This window comes from Meleagris gallopavo, chromosome 35 (genome assembly GCF_905368555.1).
Source record: "Meleagris gallopavo chromosome 35, MGAL_WU_HG_1.1, whole genome shotgun sequence".
In the NCBI taxonomy this organism is placed as follows: Eukaryota; Metazoa; Chordata; class Aves; order Galliformes; family Phasianidae; genus Meleagris; species Meleagris gallopavo.
In genome coordinates this window covers 70959-91677 of record NC_139439.1, presented here as the reverse complement: position 1 = coordinate 91677, position 20719 = coordinate 70959, and the positions used below count along the sequence as shown (strand labels likewise).

Here is a 20719-nt window from a genome sequence, read left to right as displayed (position 1 = left end):
GAAAGCAGCGTCTGGTTCATCTCAACCTCAGCAACAACTGTGTGGCGCCCTTCCTTGGCCTCAGTGCTTGGGGGGTCCTGTTGCCCTCATCTGAGACTCTACAGCACACGTTGTACTGTAGAGATTCAGGTGTCAGATGAGACCACCACTGTCAGAGGTAAATAGGATTTTGCCACCTTTTCTTCCGTTGGGTGCTTTACCATCTCAGTGCCCATCTCATGAATGGGTAGAAAACAGGTAGCAATCAGAGCCTGCTGGTGGGCCGTGATCCTGAAGCAAACAGCTGGCTCTGTCCTGCCACTGCAGTCCTCAAGGAAGCACGATGCTGCATTGTGCCCTTGGTCAACAGCATCTGTTTCTCAGGAAACAGAGGTCAGTGCTATGATTGCCACACACTGGAAGCACTGTAGACCACAAGCAGTAAGGTAACATTTAGCAAGAGGACTTTATTTTGAAACAGAATGTTGGAACAAACTACGCGGAACACAAATCCGTTTGTGTGCGGTATCCAGGATGCCCAGTGATGCTGCCCCACGTTGGTTAAGTTGCACTGTCCTCAGCTCCTGCTCTGGCAGGGGCAGCTGTCCCGTGTATGCACTGAAAAACTGGTGCTCACTCAGCTCTGTGGAAAGCTGCAGGCCAACTCCCTGTATCTGCTAAGCCTTGCCAAAATGTATGGCCATGCCAGCTTGCAGAACAGTCTCTTTTGTGTAGATGGGCCATAAGAGGGTGTGCTTCTAAGCAACAACTGGCAGGGAGAAAGGTACTGTTCTGAGATCCAGCTGCAGTGGGTTACTGCACTGTGCAGGACACGGCTGCTATCCTGGCACTTGCTGCAAACCCATCCATGAGCTCAGGAGTTGGACAGAGAGACTGCTGTGGAAGTCGAAAAATCAGTATTGTAACCGATAATGCTGCTCAGGGGGACAGCATTCTTCAAAAGCCCTGTTTTATGCATATTCAGAACACTCTTGAACCTTCTGCAGGACGAGGGTGGCTTGATGTTGCTGTATAGCTCAACTTCCCCAGCACGCTACCTTGCAGTTTTTCTGCATTCACTGCCGGTAATCTGTGGTTTGTGGGCTGCGCTAGTCTGTTCTAAAGAACGTAATTTGAGGCATGTTGGTGATGTGTGCTGAAATATCAGGTGTTGTAGGGAACAGCTGAACAGCAAGAGGCCAAGAAACCATAGTGAAGAAAGCTTCCTGCCAACTGATTTAGTGACAAACAAAACCATAAAACAAGGAGCTACAAACAACGGGAAGCACCATCTGACCTCAGCCAGGCTCAGTGTCTTGCCTGTCTGCTTCTGGCTCAGGAGCCAAACCATTAACTGCTTGAGAGCAGGTGTTAGCAGTGCCATGGGGTATCTTCAGTGCAGGATCTTGTCATCCTCTTTGGGAAGGAAGGAGTGTGTGCAGGAATCTCTCCTCACTCCTGCTGGTCTGAACAATTGGGCAGGAGAAGGAGCCATCAGAAGAGGTGCCACTGTGGCTTTGGCTTTGCTCTGATGCTGCAACGCAGGGATGAAATATTAATGTTCCTTGTGGAAGGAGGGGTTAGCTTGTCCAACACTTCACTGCATGCTGCCTCAGTGTGTTTGCACAGGCCAGCTGTTCAGCACTCATCTTCTCAACAGCACAAGCTATACTCACCTCCCTGCTTCTACAGCTGTAAGTGAATGCTGCCCCTGCCGCATGCTGGCCTCCCTGTCCCATCAGGGTGTCAGGGAGCTGCCCTCTTCCCTTCTGCAGGAAGCAGATCAGGAGATAGAGTCTCTGTGTTGGTCAAAGACAAGAGTCATACCTGCTTTGGCTGATGCCGCTCCGGTCGCTGGTCCCTGGGCTGGGGCTGCTGCCTGTGCAGCGGTCTGTACAACATACTTTTCAGGTATTTATAGAGGTTGCTTTTCAGGTGTAAGGGATTATAAGTCACTTCCACTTCTAAGCTGTTCAGGGCACTCTGCTAGGACAGAAAAAAGAACCTGGTGGCAATTGAATCATAGAATCATAGAATCACAAGGTTGGAAACGACCTGTAAGATCATCCAGTCCGACCCTCTTCTCATCACCACTGCTACCACAAGCACTAAAGCACATCTCGCAGCTCCTCGTCCAGGCGGCCCTTGAGCACTGCCAGGGACGGCGACTCCACCGCCTCCCTGGGCAGCCATTGCAGTGCTGACCGCTGTCTGAGAGAAAAAGCTTCTCCTCATTCCCTCCAATTAGATGTGACAAGCGAAGGACTTACTATAATCATTATTAGTGGCTGTCTTGTTTATTCTGGGGGAGCATTCTTTGCAGGGATGGCTTTGTTCTTTGGGGGAAAACTGTAGAATATATTGTCTGCTGAAAAGAATTTTTTGAGTGCTGCATCATATTCCAGCTGTCACTGGACATTTTCACAGCTGTTCCCTCCTCTGTTCACCTGCTAAGACTATAGCAAGAGCCCTGCCCTTCCTGACGTCACCTGAAGCAGAGCCAGAAAACTCAGAAGAACATGTGGATGCATAGCATGAATTGCAAAAGTTTGAATCTATCAGAAGAAAGAGAGATACCGTATGTGTTGATTTATCTTATGTACAAAGAATCTACCGTGGTAAGGGAGATAAATACATCTTCAGTAGCATTTGCATGTTGTGTGCAAGCAGGCTGACTACAAGCCTGATTCCCTGCTTCTATAGCTGGCATTTCTGCCACAGATTTTTGTGTAGGGTCATCAGTGACTTACCTCTATAGGGCCCTGTACTCTCTCAGGATGCTCAGCAAGGAGGGCTGGGAAGGCTGATGGCATCAAGAGCTCTCTGACAGCCACTGGTTTGACAAGCAGAGTGGCAGAGTCAGAAGGGACAATGATGTAGTAGGAATGCACCACAGTGTTCCAGCTTGGACAAGTGTTCTGTGGCTCATGTTTGGCCAAAAGCATCCACTTCCTTTTCTAAACAGCAAAAGCCAAAACCAACATGTAAAGTGGGTAACAGCAGCTTCCTTCAGCACATTCACTGTGAGATCACTACTACGCGTGGTGGCTGAGGAAAACCCAACTTTCTTAAATGAATGCAAGACAATTCTTAAGAAAACATCCAAGTTTAATTTAAGACTTGTGAGTAATGGAAAGTCCTCCACATCCCAAAGCCTTGGTTAACTATTGTCACATTTAAAAATACTTGCCCAACTCCAGCCCTGATTTTGCACTTTCTAGCCCCATTTCTGATAGGCAAGAGTGCGTGTTTGATGCGTTGTAGGTTCTTTGCCATAGTCATGGTGACTGGAAGGACTTACAGGCCCAACCCTGGCACATGAGATGAAGCCATACATTTTGAAACATATTTTCTGGTACAGGCTTGAAAGACTCTACTGGACATACACCAACAGTTCCTTTCTGTGGCAATCCCTCCCTCTGAGACTGCGATTTTTACACTCACCAAAAGACTATGACATAGAGCGTGGAAGCTGTGCTGGTTTAGCTCCAGTTCGTCCCAGTCCAGCTGCCAGCAGCTTGTGGGCTTGATGATGAAAGGCAGTCCATATAGTACAGATTCACAGACCCCTTCAGACTTCAGAGCTCTATAAATGAACAGCTTATCGTAAGCACAGCCAGCGTGAAACTGCCAAGACTCCGCAGGGGGGAGATGAGCTGGAGCAGCTATGGTTGTAACAGCTGCAATACTGCTACAAGCAATATTTGTAGCCACAACGAAGCCCAACTGAAGCAGAGAAAAGTCCAATTGCAGTGGAAAGCGCTGCCAGGGCTTCATTGCTGATCAGCACTGAATTTGGTACCCTCCAGCATGCTGCCAGATTCCACTGTATTTCTTTTGCCAAGAGCATGCCATGGAGCACATTCAATCGTCACGCATTTTGAATACAAAGCAGACTAGTAATTTGGCCTCTTGGGCAATACAGCACCCTGGCAGTTACATCTCTTCCTAAGTGATTTTAGCATATTATGGTTTTCCTTCACTTCTACTGCTCCTGCACACAGCTAGCATCCCACTTTAAGGTCCCTTCCAAGCCGAGCTATTCTGTGATTCTGTGAATAATTCACACACAATTACTAAGCACTCTTCAAACACTGACGAGCTCAGAATCACTTTAGGAACAACTATACAGGAAGAAGTTCAAAAATTGCACTACATTTTTCTAAAAACAAATCTTCCTGTTATTTTCTGTGCCTACCAGCAGAGCCTGCTGATGGGAAAAGAAGACAAATTCTTATCTGAAGTCCTGCAGAACTGTGAAGCTTTCACTGCTTTTTTGCCTAGTAGTCAAGTAAAGAGATCAAGCTCTAGCAGCCAGTTAATTGCAGCAGCCTCATTTAGGTAGTTCTTTCACTACCTAAAGCATATATGGAACAACGGCCACAACCTGTAGGGCTTCACTCTGGAAGGAATCAATTGTTGCATGAATAAAATCTATGCTTTTAAACTCATAAAGTGCTAGCATTATGGTAACATCTCTTTAGACTTTGCACACCTGTCAGCGTGTATGGGATGTGCTAATCCATACCGCCAAGAGGTATAGCTGGTGGGAATGTTTTAGCCCAGAATTTTACTTGCTCTTTGAGTCCCAGGCACTTCATGTTGACATTACTGACTTCTAGTTGAAGTTGCACAGAAAGCATGAACACTGTTATACCAGCATTCCAGCTACCGAGCAAAAGCTGTAACGGCACTTACTTTACAACCTGGAGTTTATACAGCATCGTAGCTGGCCAGGCTGTCATCTGGCAGGGTGAATTTAAATCAGCTGTTCTCAGGGTGCCATCAGTTGTCCCAGAAAGCAGAGCTGGGTCGAGCAATCTTTCTTGCAAATCACACTTCAGACACACTGGGAGAGAGAGATGGGTTTAGATTGCTGGAAATAGCATTGTGTAGCACACGACATGCTCAAGCCACTTACAAACAATAAGTTAATATTATTTAGCAACTGCAACTATGTAGTGAATAATAAAATCACAGAAAATCCCTGTCTGGAACCGACCCAGAAGGACTTTTACTTCTGGCTTCACTCAAGACTACCTAAAAATTAAGCCATGTCTCCCTGGAAGAATAATGGTAAATCCTGTGAAACAAAGCAACAAGTTTTGCCACTGGATAAGCTACCACATAATTGGTACACTGATGAACCAGCAAGTGCTTGGCAACCAGGCAGGCAAGCTCCAGCCTTGCAGATGAGTGGCCAGTTGAAGAGGGAATAGAAATCACAGTGGGTTCAGAGCCTCACTGCTTCCTGTCTGTCTCCAGCTGAGTTTGGGGAGAAATACACCACACTGAAGATACCAACTCTACTGCCACAGGATGTACAGCTGCATACGATTTCTCTGGCCTTCTAAGGACTTCTTCAGTGTGGGAAGGTGAAAAAAACCTGCTGTAACTTGATTTGTGTCACTAGCTATAATAATTCAGCACATCAAATGTGAAATTAAATGTTATGATGAAGAAAAATTCACCTTTGAGAAACAAGAAACATAATAACGTGCTGTTCTGGAGGCCATTATGGTGGCTACTGCACAAATAAAGTCACACTAAGCCTTCTGATCTGCGTGCTGAGCATGTATCTGCAAGAGCCCCAGCACCTCTCTGTGCTTCGCTTCCACACCAGGGCCAGCTTGCAGGCCATTAGCAGAAAACAAGTGTGCTTCTGCTGCCGTGGCAATGAGAGGCAACACATTAGAGACAGTGGAGCAGCATGAAAGGGCTGCAGGAAGAGCACATGCAGATTGCCATGGCAGCACAGTGGTAACAACACAGCCAACAAACACTGATGGGAAGCATCTATGTCTGCTTTCTTACCTGAGTGTTAGGAATTGGTTAGGAATTTGGCTTAAAGGGGAAAAAACACATACACACAAAAAAACCCAAACACCAGTAGATAAAAATATGTGCCGAGCACCTTTTAAAAACAGCCTTTATTTAAGTGCTCTGGCACAGACCTGTATCATTAAGCCTAAGGAACATAATTTTAGAGCCATAAAGCTGAGACAGAAGGTCTCTGGCACTCAGTAAGGCCCCTTTTACTTTGACCCAGTGGCTATAAAGTCACATCCTCTTCAAAGCACGTGTTTGCTGCAGAATGGAAATGAACTGTAGCATCAACAGTCATGGGACACACCAACCCTGACACACTCTGAGCAGGTGGCTAAGAGCCTGAGACAACAGAAACTATGGAGAGCTTTCAGTGTCACCCCGAGACCTTACTTGAGTCTAAAAATGAAGAGGAACACGTCCAGGACAAGCCTGGGTAATCTTTAAGGCTGTGGGAGTCAGGAGCTCTCTGCAGAGAGGGAGAGAAAATGAAATACTTAGGGTTGGCTTGAGTGCAGTGCCACAGCTGAGGCCTCCAGATGGAAGAAGGAGATGCAGATGTTCCCTCTCTGAGCCACAATCATGGAGCCACGTTTTAAACAGCATCTCCAAGCTGATGACATTATCCTCTATGGTTTGCAGATCAATGTCCATTCCAAGGATTGCAATACCTGCAGGGAAAAGTGGTGAAAATGCACGCAGACATATTTTCAGTCATAAAAATGAACATTCTTCTGCATTTTGCACTGCACTTTACCCCACTAGCTCTTCAAATGCCTTCAAACAGGAGATGTTTCAGAAGCCATTATCACACAAATCACAGCACTGCACTGTGACCACCTGCCCTCTTAGAAGAGCTTTGCTAGAAGCTGAAGGTTTGTATAAGAAATCAGAGAAACTGCAAAACAGAAATGCTACTGTAATTGGGAATTTTGTAGAGCGATATACCACTCCTCGTAAAGAAGATGAATGTTACTTTGCAATGCAGACACAACTAAATTGCTAAACACCATCAATACTAGGAGCAGCTAGTCACAGAACAGAAGCAAAACTTGACCTGGAACTGACAAGACAGAGAGGACGTGGTTCAGTTACTGCTGGAGTGCTGCTTGGTAACAGCAATCACAAAGTAGAAGGTCCTTGCAGATAAAAATACACAATTCTTCAAAATAAATTAAAAGGAGGAGTTAAAAACACTTATAAGGACATAGCAAATATTTCAGCCACCATTTTAAGATGCAGAATGCATACGATCTATCAACTACATTTAGAAATGGGCAAATGCAGATTGGAGGGCAGCGTCAAGAAGGCTATCAACAAGATCAATCCCTCTCAAGAAATAAAGAAACAAACAACAACAAAAAAAAACACCCATAACACTCCCAAATAATAACCCAAAGTAGTGTCAAAGAAGCTGTCATAAAGTCTGGCATATTCAATTAATTTTAAAAAGATCAAAGATAAAGTTGGAAAAAGTGGGAAAAAATAGAGTGTGATAACCAACTTGCAAAATGTGGATGATGTGTCTGCAATTCAGCCTTCATAAACAGAGAAGGAGAAACAGAGCCTGGTAGCATTAATGGTGCACAGAACTAAGGTGTGAAATGAGTATTCCAAGATGAGGAGTGAGTAGCAGGAAAAGCCCTTTTCTGCAAATGTTTGTTAGTTCAGCTGACGATTAAAATACAGCTCTACATTCATGTGCAATGAGAAATCTTTTCCTTATGCATTCGTATCTACGGCTTGCAAACATAACACTGTGCATCCTCTCCTGCATTAAAAAAAATGAGATGGAAATTTATTAATCTCCCCTACATAATGAATAATATAAAATCGATTCAAGGGCTAAAATAATGACTGTAACTGTCTGCAAACTGCAGCTTGCAGTGTGGCCATCAGGTCATGACGGCCAACTCCCTGCTTCCCCTTGCAGCCCTGAGGAAGGCACTGGGGTGACGCAGGCTGTACTTCTGCAGCCCACCGACCAGGGGAGGTGCCTCACACTGTCTCTGGCGCTGAGAGCTTCTCCTTTTCACGTCGCAGTCTGACTGCCCTGGGCTGCAAGGTCTTTTTTTTTTTTTTTTCTGTAACAGCTCTTGTACACATACGTAGCTTAAGAATGTTACCGTGCCTTGTCCCAGTCTTCTCAATGCTCGTGGAAATTTGAGTTCCTCCCTGGAGCAGTGCTGGAGGACACCCCAGGTGGAGGAAATTCCTCATTTTTCTCTGGAGCTCCACGTGAGCAGGGATTACCTCTGTCAGTCTCTGGCCCTGATGGTAGGATTTGAGTTCTGGTTTCCCTGCAGAGTGCACTGGTATGTAACATGCACTTGGAGAGCTTGCTGGTTGTGCTTCAGCTGTGAAAAACTCCATAGTTTTCTTAGGCTCAGCTGTCTGCAGATAGCATCAGCAGTACAGAAGACAAAGCACCCGGAAATTATGTCATTCAATTTGACAAACAATGTGCACACAGATGACAAGGGGAATTACCTGTGTTTTGAATGACAGCATTTTGGGGCTGGTAAATATTCTAGTTCTTTAGAATCATAGAATCACCACGGTTGGAAAAGACCTAAAAGATCATCCAGTCCAATCGTCCACCTATTACCGATAGCTCCCACTAAACCACGTCCCTCAACACAACATCCAGTCTTTCCTTGAACATCCCCAGGGTCGGCGACTCCACCACCTCCCTGGGCAGCCCATTTCAGTGCCTGAACACCCTTTCTGAAAAATAGTACTTCCTAATGTCCAGCTTGAATCTCCCCTGCCGTAGCTTGAAACCATTCCCTCTGGTCCTATCACTGATGACACGAGAGAAGAGGCCGACCCCCAGCTCACTACAACCTCCCTTCAGGAAGTTATAGAGAGCAATGAGGTCTTCCTGAGCCTCCTCTTCTCCAGGCTGAACAATCCCAGCTCCTTCAGCCTCTCCTCATATGGCCTGTGTTCCAGACCCCTCACCAGCTGTGTTGCCCTCCTTTGAACACGTTCCAGGGCCTCAATGTCTTTCTTGCATTGAGGGGCCCAAAACTGGACGCAGTACTCGAGTGCGGCCTCACCAGTGCTGAGTACAGGGGAACAATCACCTCTCTGCTCCTGCTGGCAACACCGTTTCTGATGCAAGCCAGGATGCCATTGGCCTTCTTGACCACCGGGGCACACTGTCGGCTCACGTTCAGCCAAGCATCAATCAATACCCCCGGTCCCATTTCCTCTACGCAGTCCTCCAGCCACACCGCCCCAAGCCTGTAGCGTCGCCTGGGGTTGTTGTGGCCGAAGTGCAGGACCCGGCATTTGGTCTTGTTAAACCTCATCCTGTTGGCTTCAGCCCAGTTCTCCAGCCTGTCCAGATCCCTCTGTATGGCCTCGCTACCCCCAGGCAGATCCACGCTTCCAGCCAAGTTGGTGTCATCTGCGAATTTACTGAGGGTGCACTCGATGCCCTCATCCAGGTCATCAATAAAGATACTGAAGAGGACAGCCCCAGCACCGACCCCTGGGGAACACCACTCATGACCGGTCACCAGCTGGATTTAGCTCCATTCACCACCACTCTCTGAGCCCAGCCCTCCAGCCAGCTCCTTACCCAGCCAAGAGTGCACCCATCCAAACCTCGGGCTGCCAGCTTCTGCAGGAGAATGCTGTGGGAGACAGTGTCAAAGGCTTTGCTGAAGTCTAGGTAGACCACATCAACAGCCTTTCCCTCATGCACCAAGGGGTCACAAGATCATAGAAGGAGATCAGGTTGGTCAAGCAGGACCTGCCCTTCATGAACCCATGCTGGCTAGGCCTGATCCCCCGGTCATCCCGCACATGCCGCGTGATCTCCCTCAAGACAATCTGCTCCATAACCTTCCCTGGCACCGAGGTCAGGCTAACAGGCCTGTAGTTCCCCGAATCCTCCTTACGACCTTTCTTGTAAATGGGAGTCACGTTGGCAAGCCTCCAGTCTTCTGGGACCTCACCAGTCAACAAGGAGCTCTGATAGATGAAAGAAAGTGGCTCGGCTGTCACCTCCGCCAGCTCCCTCAGCACTCTCGGGTGGATCTCATCTGGCCCCATAGATTTGTGGCAGTCCAGTTGGAGTAGTAGGTCTCTGACTGTTTCTTCCAGAATCACAGGGGGTTAGTGTGCTCCCCAGCTGAGATGACCAGGTCAGAGAGAGGAGTATCCTGAGGATAACTGGTCTGACTTTTAAAGACAGCCGTAAAGAAGGCATTCAGAACCTCCGCCTTTTCCTTATTCTCAGTGGTCACATTCCCAGCTTCATCCAGCAAAGAGTGGATATTCTCCTTTGTCCTCCTCTTACTGTTAATGTATTTATAAAAGAGTTTCTTATTCCACTCCAGCGGCCAGGTTAAATTCAAGCTGGGCTTTTGCCTTTCTGATTTCACCTCTACACATCCTAATGACTTCCTTGTATTCATTCTGAGTTGCCTGTCTCTCTTTCCACAGGCGGTAGATTCTCTTTTTCTCCCGGAGCCTCAAGAATAGCTCCCTATTCATCCACGCCAGTCTTCTTTACTCAGTAAATATAAATATATATATATATATATATATATTACATTTCTCTAATAGATATGTAGTCACTTACACATCTAAAGTTAGCACAATAGATGGCAACTGTAAAAATAAATTCATTGGATTCACTGGTGTCTGCAGGCAGATTGGGTTGGGATGCTGACTTCTGTGTGTGATGGCTGCAGAAGTCCTTGAACACTAGGTATGCAGTGCCATTTATTGGTCAGCTGTCTGCAGAGAGCATATAAAAAAAGCTTCCCTGGGGCTTGCAGAGGATGGACTGCGCTCATAAAAAAGCGGTGCTTTAGCTTCAGTGCTTGTTTTTTGCTTTCTCAAAAGACAGACAGAGCCAGCATCTATCTGACATAAATATTAACTGCCATTTGCAAATGGTTTGGCTTTAAGTGTTCATAATGGGGTAGAGGAAAGAAACACACAGCAATAATTCCCATCTTATCCATTAGAGGTCAGTTCACTGCATCCCACTGATTACAGCCACATGCTACTCCCATTGCAAAAGCCTTATGTATTGGTCTCTTTGTGGGATTTCTTATCTTCGTTCCAGTCTGCAATCTGCTAATCCCTAATATTCTGTCACTGAAGAAACAACATAGGTTTAGTCACTGTCCCACAGAAGATTTGCTTTGCTGTTCTGAAAACCCAATCCTTACTTCTTGTCAGATATTCTTCATGTAGAATTTCTATGTTCTGTATCTCTGTTTATTTTTTCACTCCAGATATTGAACAAAAGGGCTACACAACTTCATTTTCAGAAACAACAGTGGGAGTTTGCATGCTAGAGCAGTCCTGTGGTCAAGAAGCAAAGAACATCTCATTTTGTGGTGACTCCTTTTTCAAGGTCTCCCTGCACAGTTCTGTGCAGCATCAGCATGTTGCAAAGCCCTGACAATAATGCACCTACCTAAGAAGTCAGCATCTGCAGCCACCTGAAATGATCCCTTCTGTCCATATGGACTAGAGCAGTGTTTCCTAAGATCACCTCAGCCTCAGAGCTGTGGGCAACAGTTTCTTCAGAACCATTTTGTAACTCACAGTTCTGGTGCCCCTGGGGCTCAGACGTTCTGAAGTAATTCTAAAGCCATGTCAGAGTGACAGAACCTTGATCCTCTTCCTTGTGACCCAGAGGTGGTGGTGCTGATCAGGTAAAACAGACCTGCCCTGCTGGCAGCAGAGAGGAGAGCTCTCTCCAAAGCCTCTGGTCCAAGCAGGCAGCCTAGAATAAGCAGCTCAGTCTCTCTGATGAAGTCACTCCTTTCCAGGAAGAAAGATTTCAGCAGGTAGGAAGAAGCCTGCTGTATGGCTCAGAACTTGGTTATAAAGCTCAGTACTGGATGAGGTTTAGCCAGCAGGCTAGTGGGAAGCAGAGGTGGCACAGAGCAATCATTGCCTGTGGCAAAATGCATCTGCTATGTGCTATAAGGAGGGAAAAGCAGCACAAGCTCCTGCTATTCAGGAGTTACTTTATCAGCCTCGAGAAAGAGCTGAAGTAACTGAAGAGATTTGAAAGTTAGATAAAAAGCAATATAGGAAATAAAACTGTGGCACTGTATGCACTGTACAGGCTTCTGCCAGTTAACTACGGCAGTACAGGACTTCTGGGTACCACCTCACAGATTTATGGAGCTCAGCATCATTTGCTATGTAACAAAAGGCTCGTAACATCAGCTAATAGTAGTTTCTTGTTTTGAATTTCTCATTACTATAGCTTAAATTCTTTCTGCTGAAAGCTCTCAGATTAGTGGAAGCATTCTATAGAGATACAGGCAGGAAAAACAGCATCTAGAGCCTGAGGTGAACCGCCTCTTTCACTAATGGAACATGGGGTCATGCATGCAGTGGGCAGGGCCAAAAGGAATCTGTGATCTACCTAAAACAGTCCCAATCCCTACTCTGCCAAGGGACCAGAAATTTACCACTGCAACCTGGAAAGGAACAGCTAGAGGCAGTTAAGGCAACAACATCCAACGCTGCTTATCACTGCATAAAAAAGTACTGCCCTGGTAACTAGCCATACTCTAACTCTGCAAGGCATCAGGCCCTAGGTTGATTGAGCTTGTTATCAACCTGCTGTGAGAACCTGCTGTGTGAATCAAGGCTCGTTGGTCTGGACTTTAAGTGTGAATTAGCAGCACTGGCCTTAAAATGGAGACCTGGACTGAGAAACAGAAGCTGCCTGACTACAAGGAACTCATCGATGAGTGCTTTTACCGTTTACTCAAGAAGTATAACCTTAAGAGCCTGAGAAAAGCTGCCCTAAAAAAAAAAAAAAAAAAGCAGCAGCTAAGCAAAAACAACAGCAACAAAAAAAGCTACTCGAGAGTACATTACTTGCATTACTTGATGTGGTTTGGAAATGTAACTCCTCCAGGCATACTGGAGTATGTAGTCTGGGGGCAAAACCTAAAGGCTAATGCTCAGCAGTAGGAGTGTCTCAGTGTGTGCTGCTCTCACAAATTCTGCACTTACTCTCTTTAATTTCTCAATAAAGCTCTACTGCACAGGAAGTCAATTTTCAGTAAAACCAAGAGAAGAGGTGCATGAAATCTATGTGCTAAGTCTGCCCAAATGCAATAAGGCACCCAGAGAAATGCTATGGTACAAGTTTATTGTTGTTCTCCAGTCTCAGCAGTTCCCACTTAAGTGAGTGACACTAAATGGCACAAAGGAAAATGGTAGGTATTGGACAAAGGCAAGAAGCAGTGCTGTCCAAAGCCATGAGTTTTGCAAGTACTCACCACTGTTGCTGGGCTCTTCCGCTGGTGTGCACTGTTCCACATCCTCAGGCTCCAAAAAGTCTCTCTTCAAAACCTCAATGACTTGTATTCTTCTGAGACTCACAAGGTCTACATCTTTTAACTTCCTTTCCAGCTGCTTAACAATTTCTTTACCTGACTGGCTTGTCAAAATTGTGATCTGAAACACAAATCACAGTGCAACAGCTGCCTCTGACTCTAATCCTTGTTGATAAGCAGTGATGTTGGGCTGCCTCCTGTTTGAATAAGGTGCCAATACGATGGAAGAAGTATGTAATCTATTTGTAAAGAAGACCTAAACACATAGCTTTTTTAGCCTTAGCTCTTTTGTAAGCTGCATGTAAAGGGCAATGAGAGACAATGTATGCATAGGAGGGCTTCTCTCTAATCTATTCTGAGGGAAAGCACCACTTCCCATTACAGCACCAGTTCATATGTCAAGTAGATTAAATCTGGTTGTCTAACTTAAAGATTGAATAGGAATTAGTAAAATATATATACATGTGTATATCAATACTAAAATGTGTTTCCATAGCAAAGAACATCTTCTCTTTCCAAATGCATCTCTGGTGTTTGGCTCTGAAGTACTGAAAGAGAAGAAAGATTATGGTCTCCTTTTAGAATATACTGAAAATGGCTAACAGGGACAGTTCTTGAAGTGGGGGGAAGCTGAACTGTCTACAAGAGACTACTGTCTTCTGCTGAGCTATAGACAAACCATTTGTTACACTAATATACCTTTATTTAATTAAAACCATGGATGCATTTCATCTATAGACTATCACATCCCCTTTACCCTTTTCAGAACCTGAAAACATAAGCAAAGGCCAGTCAGAGACCAGGAGAAATATGTCCCACAAAAAAAGCTACTGTGACTTCTCTTCACATTACTACACTTCCTCAAAATAATCTCTTAATACTATTATATTTCTCAACCATACCAAAAAAAAAAAAAAAAGTCTGCTGGGGACTTGAAAAATGCTTTTAATCCTAATACAGACTGCCCACGTTTCCTGTCCCCATTGCTGCGGCTTCACTGATGCTCCTGGTTTTGTCCTTCTGAAGTCATGAGACTTCCGTCCCATCTTCCATGAGACCCCCTCTGTTCACAAGCAACAAATCTAGGAGGGCATCTTTCCTACTCGGCTCTCCTGGCAGCTGTACCAAAAACAACTTATTATCAATGTATCAGTGCGCATAAACACCCGAAAGGAGGGTGCAAAGAGGATGGAGCCAGGCACTTGTCAGTGGTGCCCAGTGCCAGGACAAGAGGAAATGGACAGAAACTGGAATACAAGATGTTTCATCTAAGCATCAGAAAGCACTTCTTTACTGTGCACGTGATGGAGCACTGGCCCCAGTGGGGCTTTAAAGCCTCCCTCTGGATGTGGGTCCTGGATATCCCTGCTCCAGCACAGGAGATGGACTAGACAACCTCCAGAGGTGCCTTCAACCTCAACCATCCCATGATAGGCTGAAAGGAAAATCACCACCATCTTCCCAATGTTGTCTTACCTCAACAGAGCTATTTGCTGAGCCTCCTGCTGCTGTGTGTCTGCTGTATTGTTTGAACTGCTGCAATCCATCCTGCACAGCCTGTACCACTCCATTTCCCCCCTGTGGGAAGCAGCCTTCTCTTGGCAGTGAGCGGAGCTCTGAAATACAGGCTTGAACTCGTGCAAAGTTCTCCTTCAAGTGCTGCAAAACAAAACTCAATGAAAACGGAAGACTGGAAATGTCAAAGTTGTCATATGAACCATTTTTCCATGATGTGCAAAGAAGCTTCTGCATTACCAGCAGTGAGATAGGACTGGGGTCAGGAGTTTTGTACTTCAACATGGCTTTGTAAAGCCATGAACACTGATGTGAATCTAAACCAGCTGACTGCAACAGCACGCATGAATATTCCCCAAGTTATCAGCTGTCTACATGTTGCCCACTGCTAGCCAAAATGCTGGAATTCTGTCCCTCTTCTCTGACTGGATAATACAAAGGCAGAACTTGCAACATAAGCATGATGAATGTGAGCACAGAAACACCTGGGAAGTCTGGTAACCTCTGACAATTACAACAGGTCACCACTGCCATATCCATAGTCCTTCACTTATCAGACTTGGGCCCTCTGGGACCTGCACGCAGGATGCTTGGGGTCAGACTGCACCAACAGGAAGTGGTTCCACACACCCTTGGGTAACAAGTCCAGAGCTGACACCAACGGGAACAGCCTCAAATGTGCCCTTTATCATTCTTATTGTATCATTCTATACAGCAGCTGTGTGAGGGGAAAGAACTGCAGAAAGTGGTGGGGTTTTCCGCAGGACATCTTCTCTTGGGAATGCATGGCTGGGCTGCTGGTATGACCCAGTAAGACATGTTTTAAGCTTTCCTAATTCTGTATTTGCACATGCACCACAACAGTGATTCCCCAAAGAGCAAATCATAGAATCATAGAACAATTTGGGTTGGAAGGGACCTTTAAGATCATCTAATTCCAACCCCGTTGCAATTGGCAGGGATATCTCCAGGTGACCAGGCTGCCCTCAGCCCCATCCAGCCTGGCCTTGAATGCCTACAGAAAGGGGCAGCCACAGCCTTCCATCAAATGTTGATGGAAGGTCCTGCTTTAAAAATGAGCTACCAGAGCAAGTGTTAGAAAACCAAATGTATCCCAGCGTTGTCATCTGTAAATGTTTGATTCCTTCAAGCTGCTGTACCAGGGTCAGCTGGTTAGACTCATAACGGGAAGATGAATATTGTAAATGCACAGATTATTAACCTCATGTGCTCCACTATGCTTCGTGTCATTTTTGTGTACTGGAGAATACTGGGCCATATTCTCTCTGTCTGACTTAAACTACCTATAGACCATGGCTGCCAAACCCTTCTATCACATATCGTGGTGAAGAATGATAGTGAATGATAGCAAAACTATTTGTAGCCATACGAAGCACTGCTGCTAGAAGTCACTTTCATTCAGCAGCTCCTGAGCATTATGGCTTACAGCATGGCCTCTCAGGATGTGTTATGCACCACGCAGGCAAAGGTGTGTAATCATAGGCAGCTCAGAAGGCTCTGCAAACAGGGTGGAGCAGAAAGGTGGGGCGACCCAAACCTCTCTTTGGAAAGGTGATGAGCAGGTTTAAAGAAAGTCACCACGCTTTGTACTGGCTGTACTCTAAATGCAGTAAATGCCTGAACCATTATCTCAGCTCTTCTGTGGGGCTGGTAATGATGGGTACACGCACAGAACAGAGAGCCACAACGCTCTTCACAATGCTGTAACAAAATTCCCTGCAGTTCAGATGCCTGCCCTGCGACCCTAGGAGGCAGCTGCAGCTCACAAAGATGTAAAGAAGCTGTCTCAGCTCAAGTATTGCTCCTGACTGTAAGAGCAGGGCTCAGCTGCTGGGCAGCCGATGTCCAGGTAACTGCCTGTCCCTGACACCAGCAGAGCTGCATTTTTTCTGCATCTGCGCAGTACTTCAAATGTGAACTTGGGCAGGTGTAAGCAAACTGCAGTTCCAACTCTGCAACATGCCTGGGACATAAGTTAAGCTTGCAAACACCATCTGGGATGGCTAACTCCATTCTAACTACACCCCTCTTCCAGTCAAATGACACTCAGCTCAGTGCCAAGGGCTCTGAGATGTGTCTTGCCATATGACATTGCCCCTTTTAACAAAGTTTAACAACTCCAAAGACTCACAATTTCACAATGTGCAGCAAAACATTTTCATCTGCAACACTATGCTGCTTCCAGAGAAAAAGTACCAAAACCAGAGAACAAACCCGGCTGCAAGCCAGGGGAAGCACTTACATGTTATACCCCCGCTCACTTCACTTTCTTAATCTGACTGTCCTCGTAGTGGATGTCTTTCTACTTTGTTTCTTTTTCAGTACTTTTCTCAGTGATGCTCTGGGAGTTGTGGGGATGGTCTGCTGCCCACCTTCTGGGAAAACGGTAGGAACAGCCCCCATCAGATGGAGGTGCTCCAAGTCCTTACTCACTTGTACATTTAAAATTTCTGTCCCTTTAATGATCACTTCCCCACATGTCAACATCTGTTGGTCTCTGTGGTTATTTACTTTATTGCTGGTCTTTCTCCCTTTGGCATTACCTCTCCCTTTCCAGGGTCTTGGTAGCGTTTGGCTTCTACAGGTGAGCAGTAGGAACACATACCTTAAGTGCACACCCAGGTAAGACCAAGAAAAGGGCAACCATGTACGACACTTCCTTATGTACTCTCCCAGCCTCTATTTTCAGCTCTGGAGGTTTTCTGACCTCATAAGATTTGCCTAATAAGCAACCTTCAACATAGCTCTATCTTGGTTTCTCATTGTGAACAAACAAGCTGTTCTCTAGCTAGATCAGAAAATTATGTGACAAACAGTGCGTGTTGTTGGCACAAAGGAGCAAATTTGTGAGTACAGAAAAAGCAATGGAGCCTCAGTATTTCTAGATGAGGGTGAAATGCAGCAGATATTTAACAGACAGATGTAAATCTGCTCCTGTTACCAGAGGCTGCAGAAGAACGGATTATTAACAAAAACAGATCCATCAAAGATAGCCATCCTGCTGTACTTTACTGTCCTAAATACAAAAAAGACAGGGATCTCCTGGAGAGAGTCCAGCAGAGGGCCACAAAGATGATAAAGAGCCTGGAGCATCTCCCCTACGAGGAAAGGCTGAGCGAGCTGGGTCTGTTCAGCCTTGAGAAAAGAAAACTCAGAGATGATCTTATTAACATTGATAAGTATTATAAGTGTGGGAGTCAAAGGGATGTGGCCGACCTCTTTTCAGCAGTCTGTAGGGATAGGACAAGAGGAAACAGCCATTATCTGGAGCACAGGAAGTTCTGCACCAATATAAGAAGGAACTTCTTCCCAGTGAGGATGATGGAGCACTGGAACAGGCTGCCCAGGGAGGCTGTGGATTCTCCTTCTCCGGAGATATTCAAGACCCGAGAGATAGCTCAGTAGGCAGAACTAAGCAAAGCTGGGGAGAAGGGTGCAGGATTTCCTCCTGGAGTCATAGAGTCCATGCCTGGAATCATGGGGTTCCACACCTACCAATGTGTGTGCAGTACTGCTCGGGTCTTTGGGTGAGAACTGCCCCTGCACCAGAGTGCAAACTTTGTCAGCTTGAACAAGTCTCAGAGGAACACAACATTATGGCAAAAGAGTTGATGGCGTTACCAACCAACCAAGCAAGAAGAAGAGGCATTTCTAGCTCACCATACAGCATTGCTGAGGATGGTACTGAAATGTAGCATGAAATCTCAGTGACCGCATTCTGAATCGACTTCAAAGAAACCAGAAGAGTGAATACAGACAAGGGCTTGGGAGTTAAGGGACTGTAAAAACATGTCACACTTATATTTTGCTCTCTTTCATTTTCCAGTTAGAAGATTACAAGGAAAGCTATTTGAGGAAGAAAGAATATGGTACAAGCAGGTTCTTCAATCTAACCAAAAGAGGAAATACATGAACAAACCCCTGGAAGCAAAAGCCGATAAATGCAAATTAGTCACCAGGTGCAAGTTTCACAGTGACAATGATTAACTAATGGGAGAAATTATTAACAAATGTAGTTCGTTCTCTATCTTGTAATCTGCATCAACGACCTGAATGTAGGGATAGAGTTCACCTTCAGCAAGTTTGCTGGTGGCACAAAGCTGAGGGAAGTGGCCAGCACACCATGCTGACATTCAGTGAGACCTGGGCAGGCTGAGAGTTGGGTGGAGAGGAACCTGCTGGGGTTCAGTGTAGGCAGCACAGGGCCCTGCACCTGTGGAGGAACAGTCACAGAGACTGCAGGTTGGGACAGGGCTGCTGGAGAAGAGCTCTGCGGAGAGGAGCCGGAGGGTCTTGATGGCCAATGGCTGACCACGAGCCAGCAGTGTCTCCTGGTGGACAAGAAGGCCAATTGAACGCTGGGGTGCAGGCACAGAGTGTGGCCAGCAGGGCAGGGAGGTGCTCGGCCCCTCTGCTGTGCCATGGGGAGACCACATCTGAGTACTGGGAACTGCTTTATTGGGGTGGGTGGACTAAGGAAGCTCCAGAGGACCCTTCCAGCCCCCACAGTTATGTGACCGTGTGATTCTTGGAGAAGTACAGTATAGAAGGGAACAGTACAAAAACTCACTTAGGCACAAGGGCAACTTCACAGATCGAAAACATGAGACTCCTCCTTACAAACATCATTCTTTCAGAAAATCGGCCTCTTCCATTAAGTCTATGAAGCTTTGCTCTTTGAGGATGATTAATTATTTAGATATAAATGAGCAGTAAATCAGAACTTTCTTTATGAACTGTATTGCACTCATGTTTGTGAGATCCCAAGAGACATAATTTCACACATACCACAAAGGGAAGCAAACACTCCTGCTGGTTCTGCACCAGGTAGAGGCTCAGCAAGGGAATGCGGCAGGGACCCGTCAGGCTGCATGCCAAACACAGAGAGTTTTCCAGAGCTTCGGAGAGCACAGAGCAAGTGTTGGCCCAGGAAGGCGACGTGACATCCACAATGAGAATCCGTGATGGCTGCTGGCTGCACGCTTTAGTAGCTGGAAATGTCCTCCGTGTTTCTGAGAGTAGTTTTCTGGAATTCATGGCTTCTGTGCTTTGGTAGTGGATATGCACTTACCCATCGGCATCTGAGCAGGAAAAAGCAACAAACAATAGTGAAGAGTGAGACTCTTCCCATTCACCAAAAAGTGACCTGAGATCACAGCAGACAACAGCGAACCTTTCTGTATCTTTCGTCACAGCATGTGTCCATAATGTAAGGTAAACCCTCACAAAGGAAAAGGAAAGTGCATAAAGTCAGAAAACAAAAGGGCTCAACTGAAAAAGAAAAAAGCACAGAAACTATGCAGATGTAATTGAAGCAGTCAAAAATATTGCTAGCAGAGCTACCCCTGGCCCATGGGTGAGCTGTGCGACACCTTCCCCCTGCACAGTCAGGCTCATGGCAGGAAATCTCCAGCACTGCAGTGACCTCCAGAAGCTGCTGAGTAAAACTCTGAACTTACTGCTCCTGTTTCTGCAGTGGCTGTATAATTGCCCACACATTTTCAGTATGAACTAGGATAAATTCCTTTTTCTCATGGCTGTGCAACCCCCCAGAAGGTTCTCCAAATCTTGAAACTGCCCCTCGGTGTACGTAGCAAGGCTCTGGACAGAACCCAGGGCTGTGTGCATGGCTCTTAACTGGTGTGCTGTATTCAGCCACGACATGCAGCTCTTCTCTGCCAAGGAGAAAAGCTGCGTATCTCTGACTGTCCCCAGGACTTCACAGTAAGAAGTTCTGCAGGCCTTGAAAACAGCAAGAAATGCATTTCAGTCTGACTGAGGTATCATCAGAACAAGAACTGTATCTCTGGGATTCTTGTCAGTGATGGCAAAACAGAGAGATCACCAATTTCTTTTAAAAACCGAGGCTAACAATTCAGAGCTGGTGGAAATGTTTTCTCTATTGTGTGCAAATGTGCACATCTTGCTGTGACTGGTAACCTGACACAACATATTGGAAAGTAAAAAGCTGTCAGATACCACTTCAATCACCGTCTCTCCTGGAGCTGTGCAATATGCTGTAGCATTTACTAAATTACTTC

The 20719-nt window shown here is 45.9% G+C and overlaps 1 protein-coding gene across 10 annotated transcripts in view; it reads right to left on the bottom strand.

Annotated features, from left to right (window-relative positions):
* Positions 1 to 426: 426 nt before the first annotated feature.
* The window catches only part of M1AP (meiosis 1 associated protein), a 27091-nt gene continuing 6798 nt past the window's right edge, over positions 427 to 20719 (bottom strand). For 5 of the 10 annotated variants that reach the window (XM_085215008.1, XM_019616008.3, XM_085215007.1 and 2 more), the window contains 9 exons: positions 19467 to 19759; positions 14619 to 14801; positions 13086 to 13263; positions 6303 to 6476; positions 4678 to 4828; positions 3424 to 3565; positions 2730 to 2936; positions 1807 to 1965; positions 427 to 1513 (listed from right to left, as the gene is read on the bottom strand). In XM_085215008.1, coding sequence (XP_085071134.1) covers positions 1373 to 1513; positions 1807 to 1965; positions 2730 to 2936; positions 3424 to 3565; positions 4678 to 4828; positions 6303 to 6476; positions 13086 to 13263; positions 14619 to 14801; positions 19467 to 19715 — 1584 coding nt within the window. In that variant the 5' untranslated portion in view covers positions 19716 to 19759 and the 3' untranslated portion in view covers positions 427 to 1372. Of the gene's footprint in view, positions 1985 to 2729; positions 2937 to 3423; positions 3566 to 4677; positions 4829 to 6302; positions 6477 to 13085; positions 13264 to 14618; positions 14802 to 19466; positions 19760 to 20719 lie in introns of all 10 variants that reach the window. The other 5 variants (XR_014880757.1, XM_085215010.1, XM_085215009.1 and 2 more) reach the window with 5 other exon arrangements.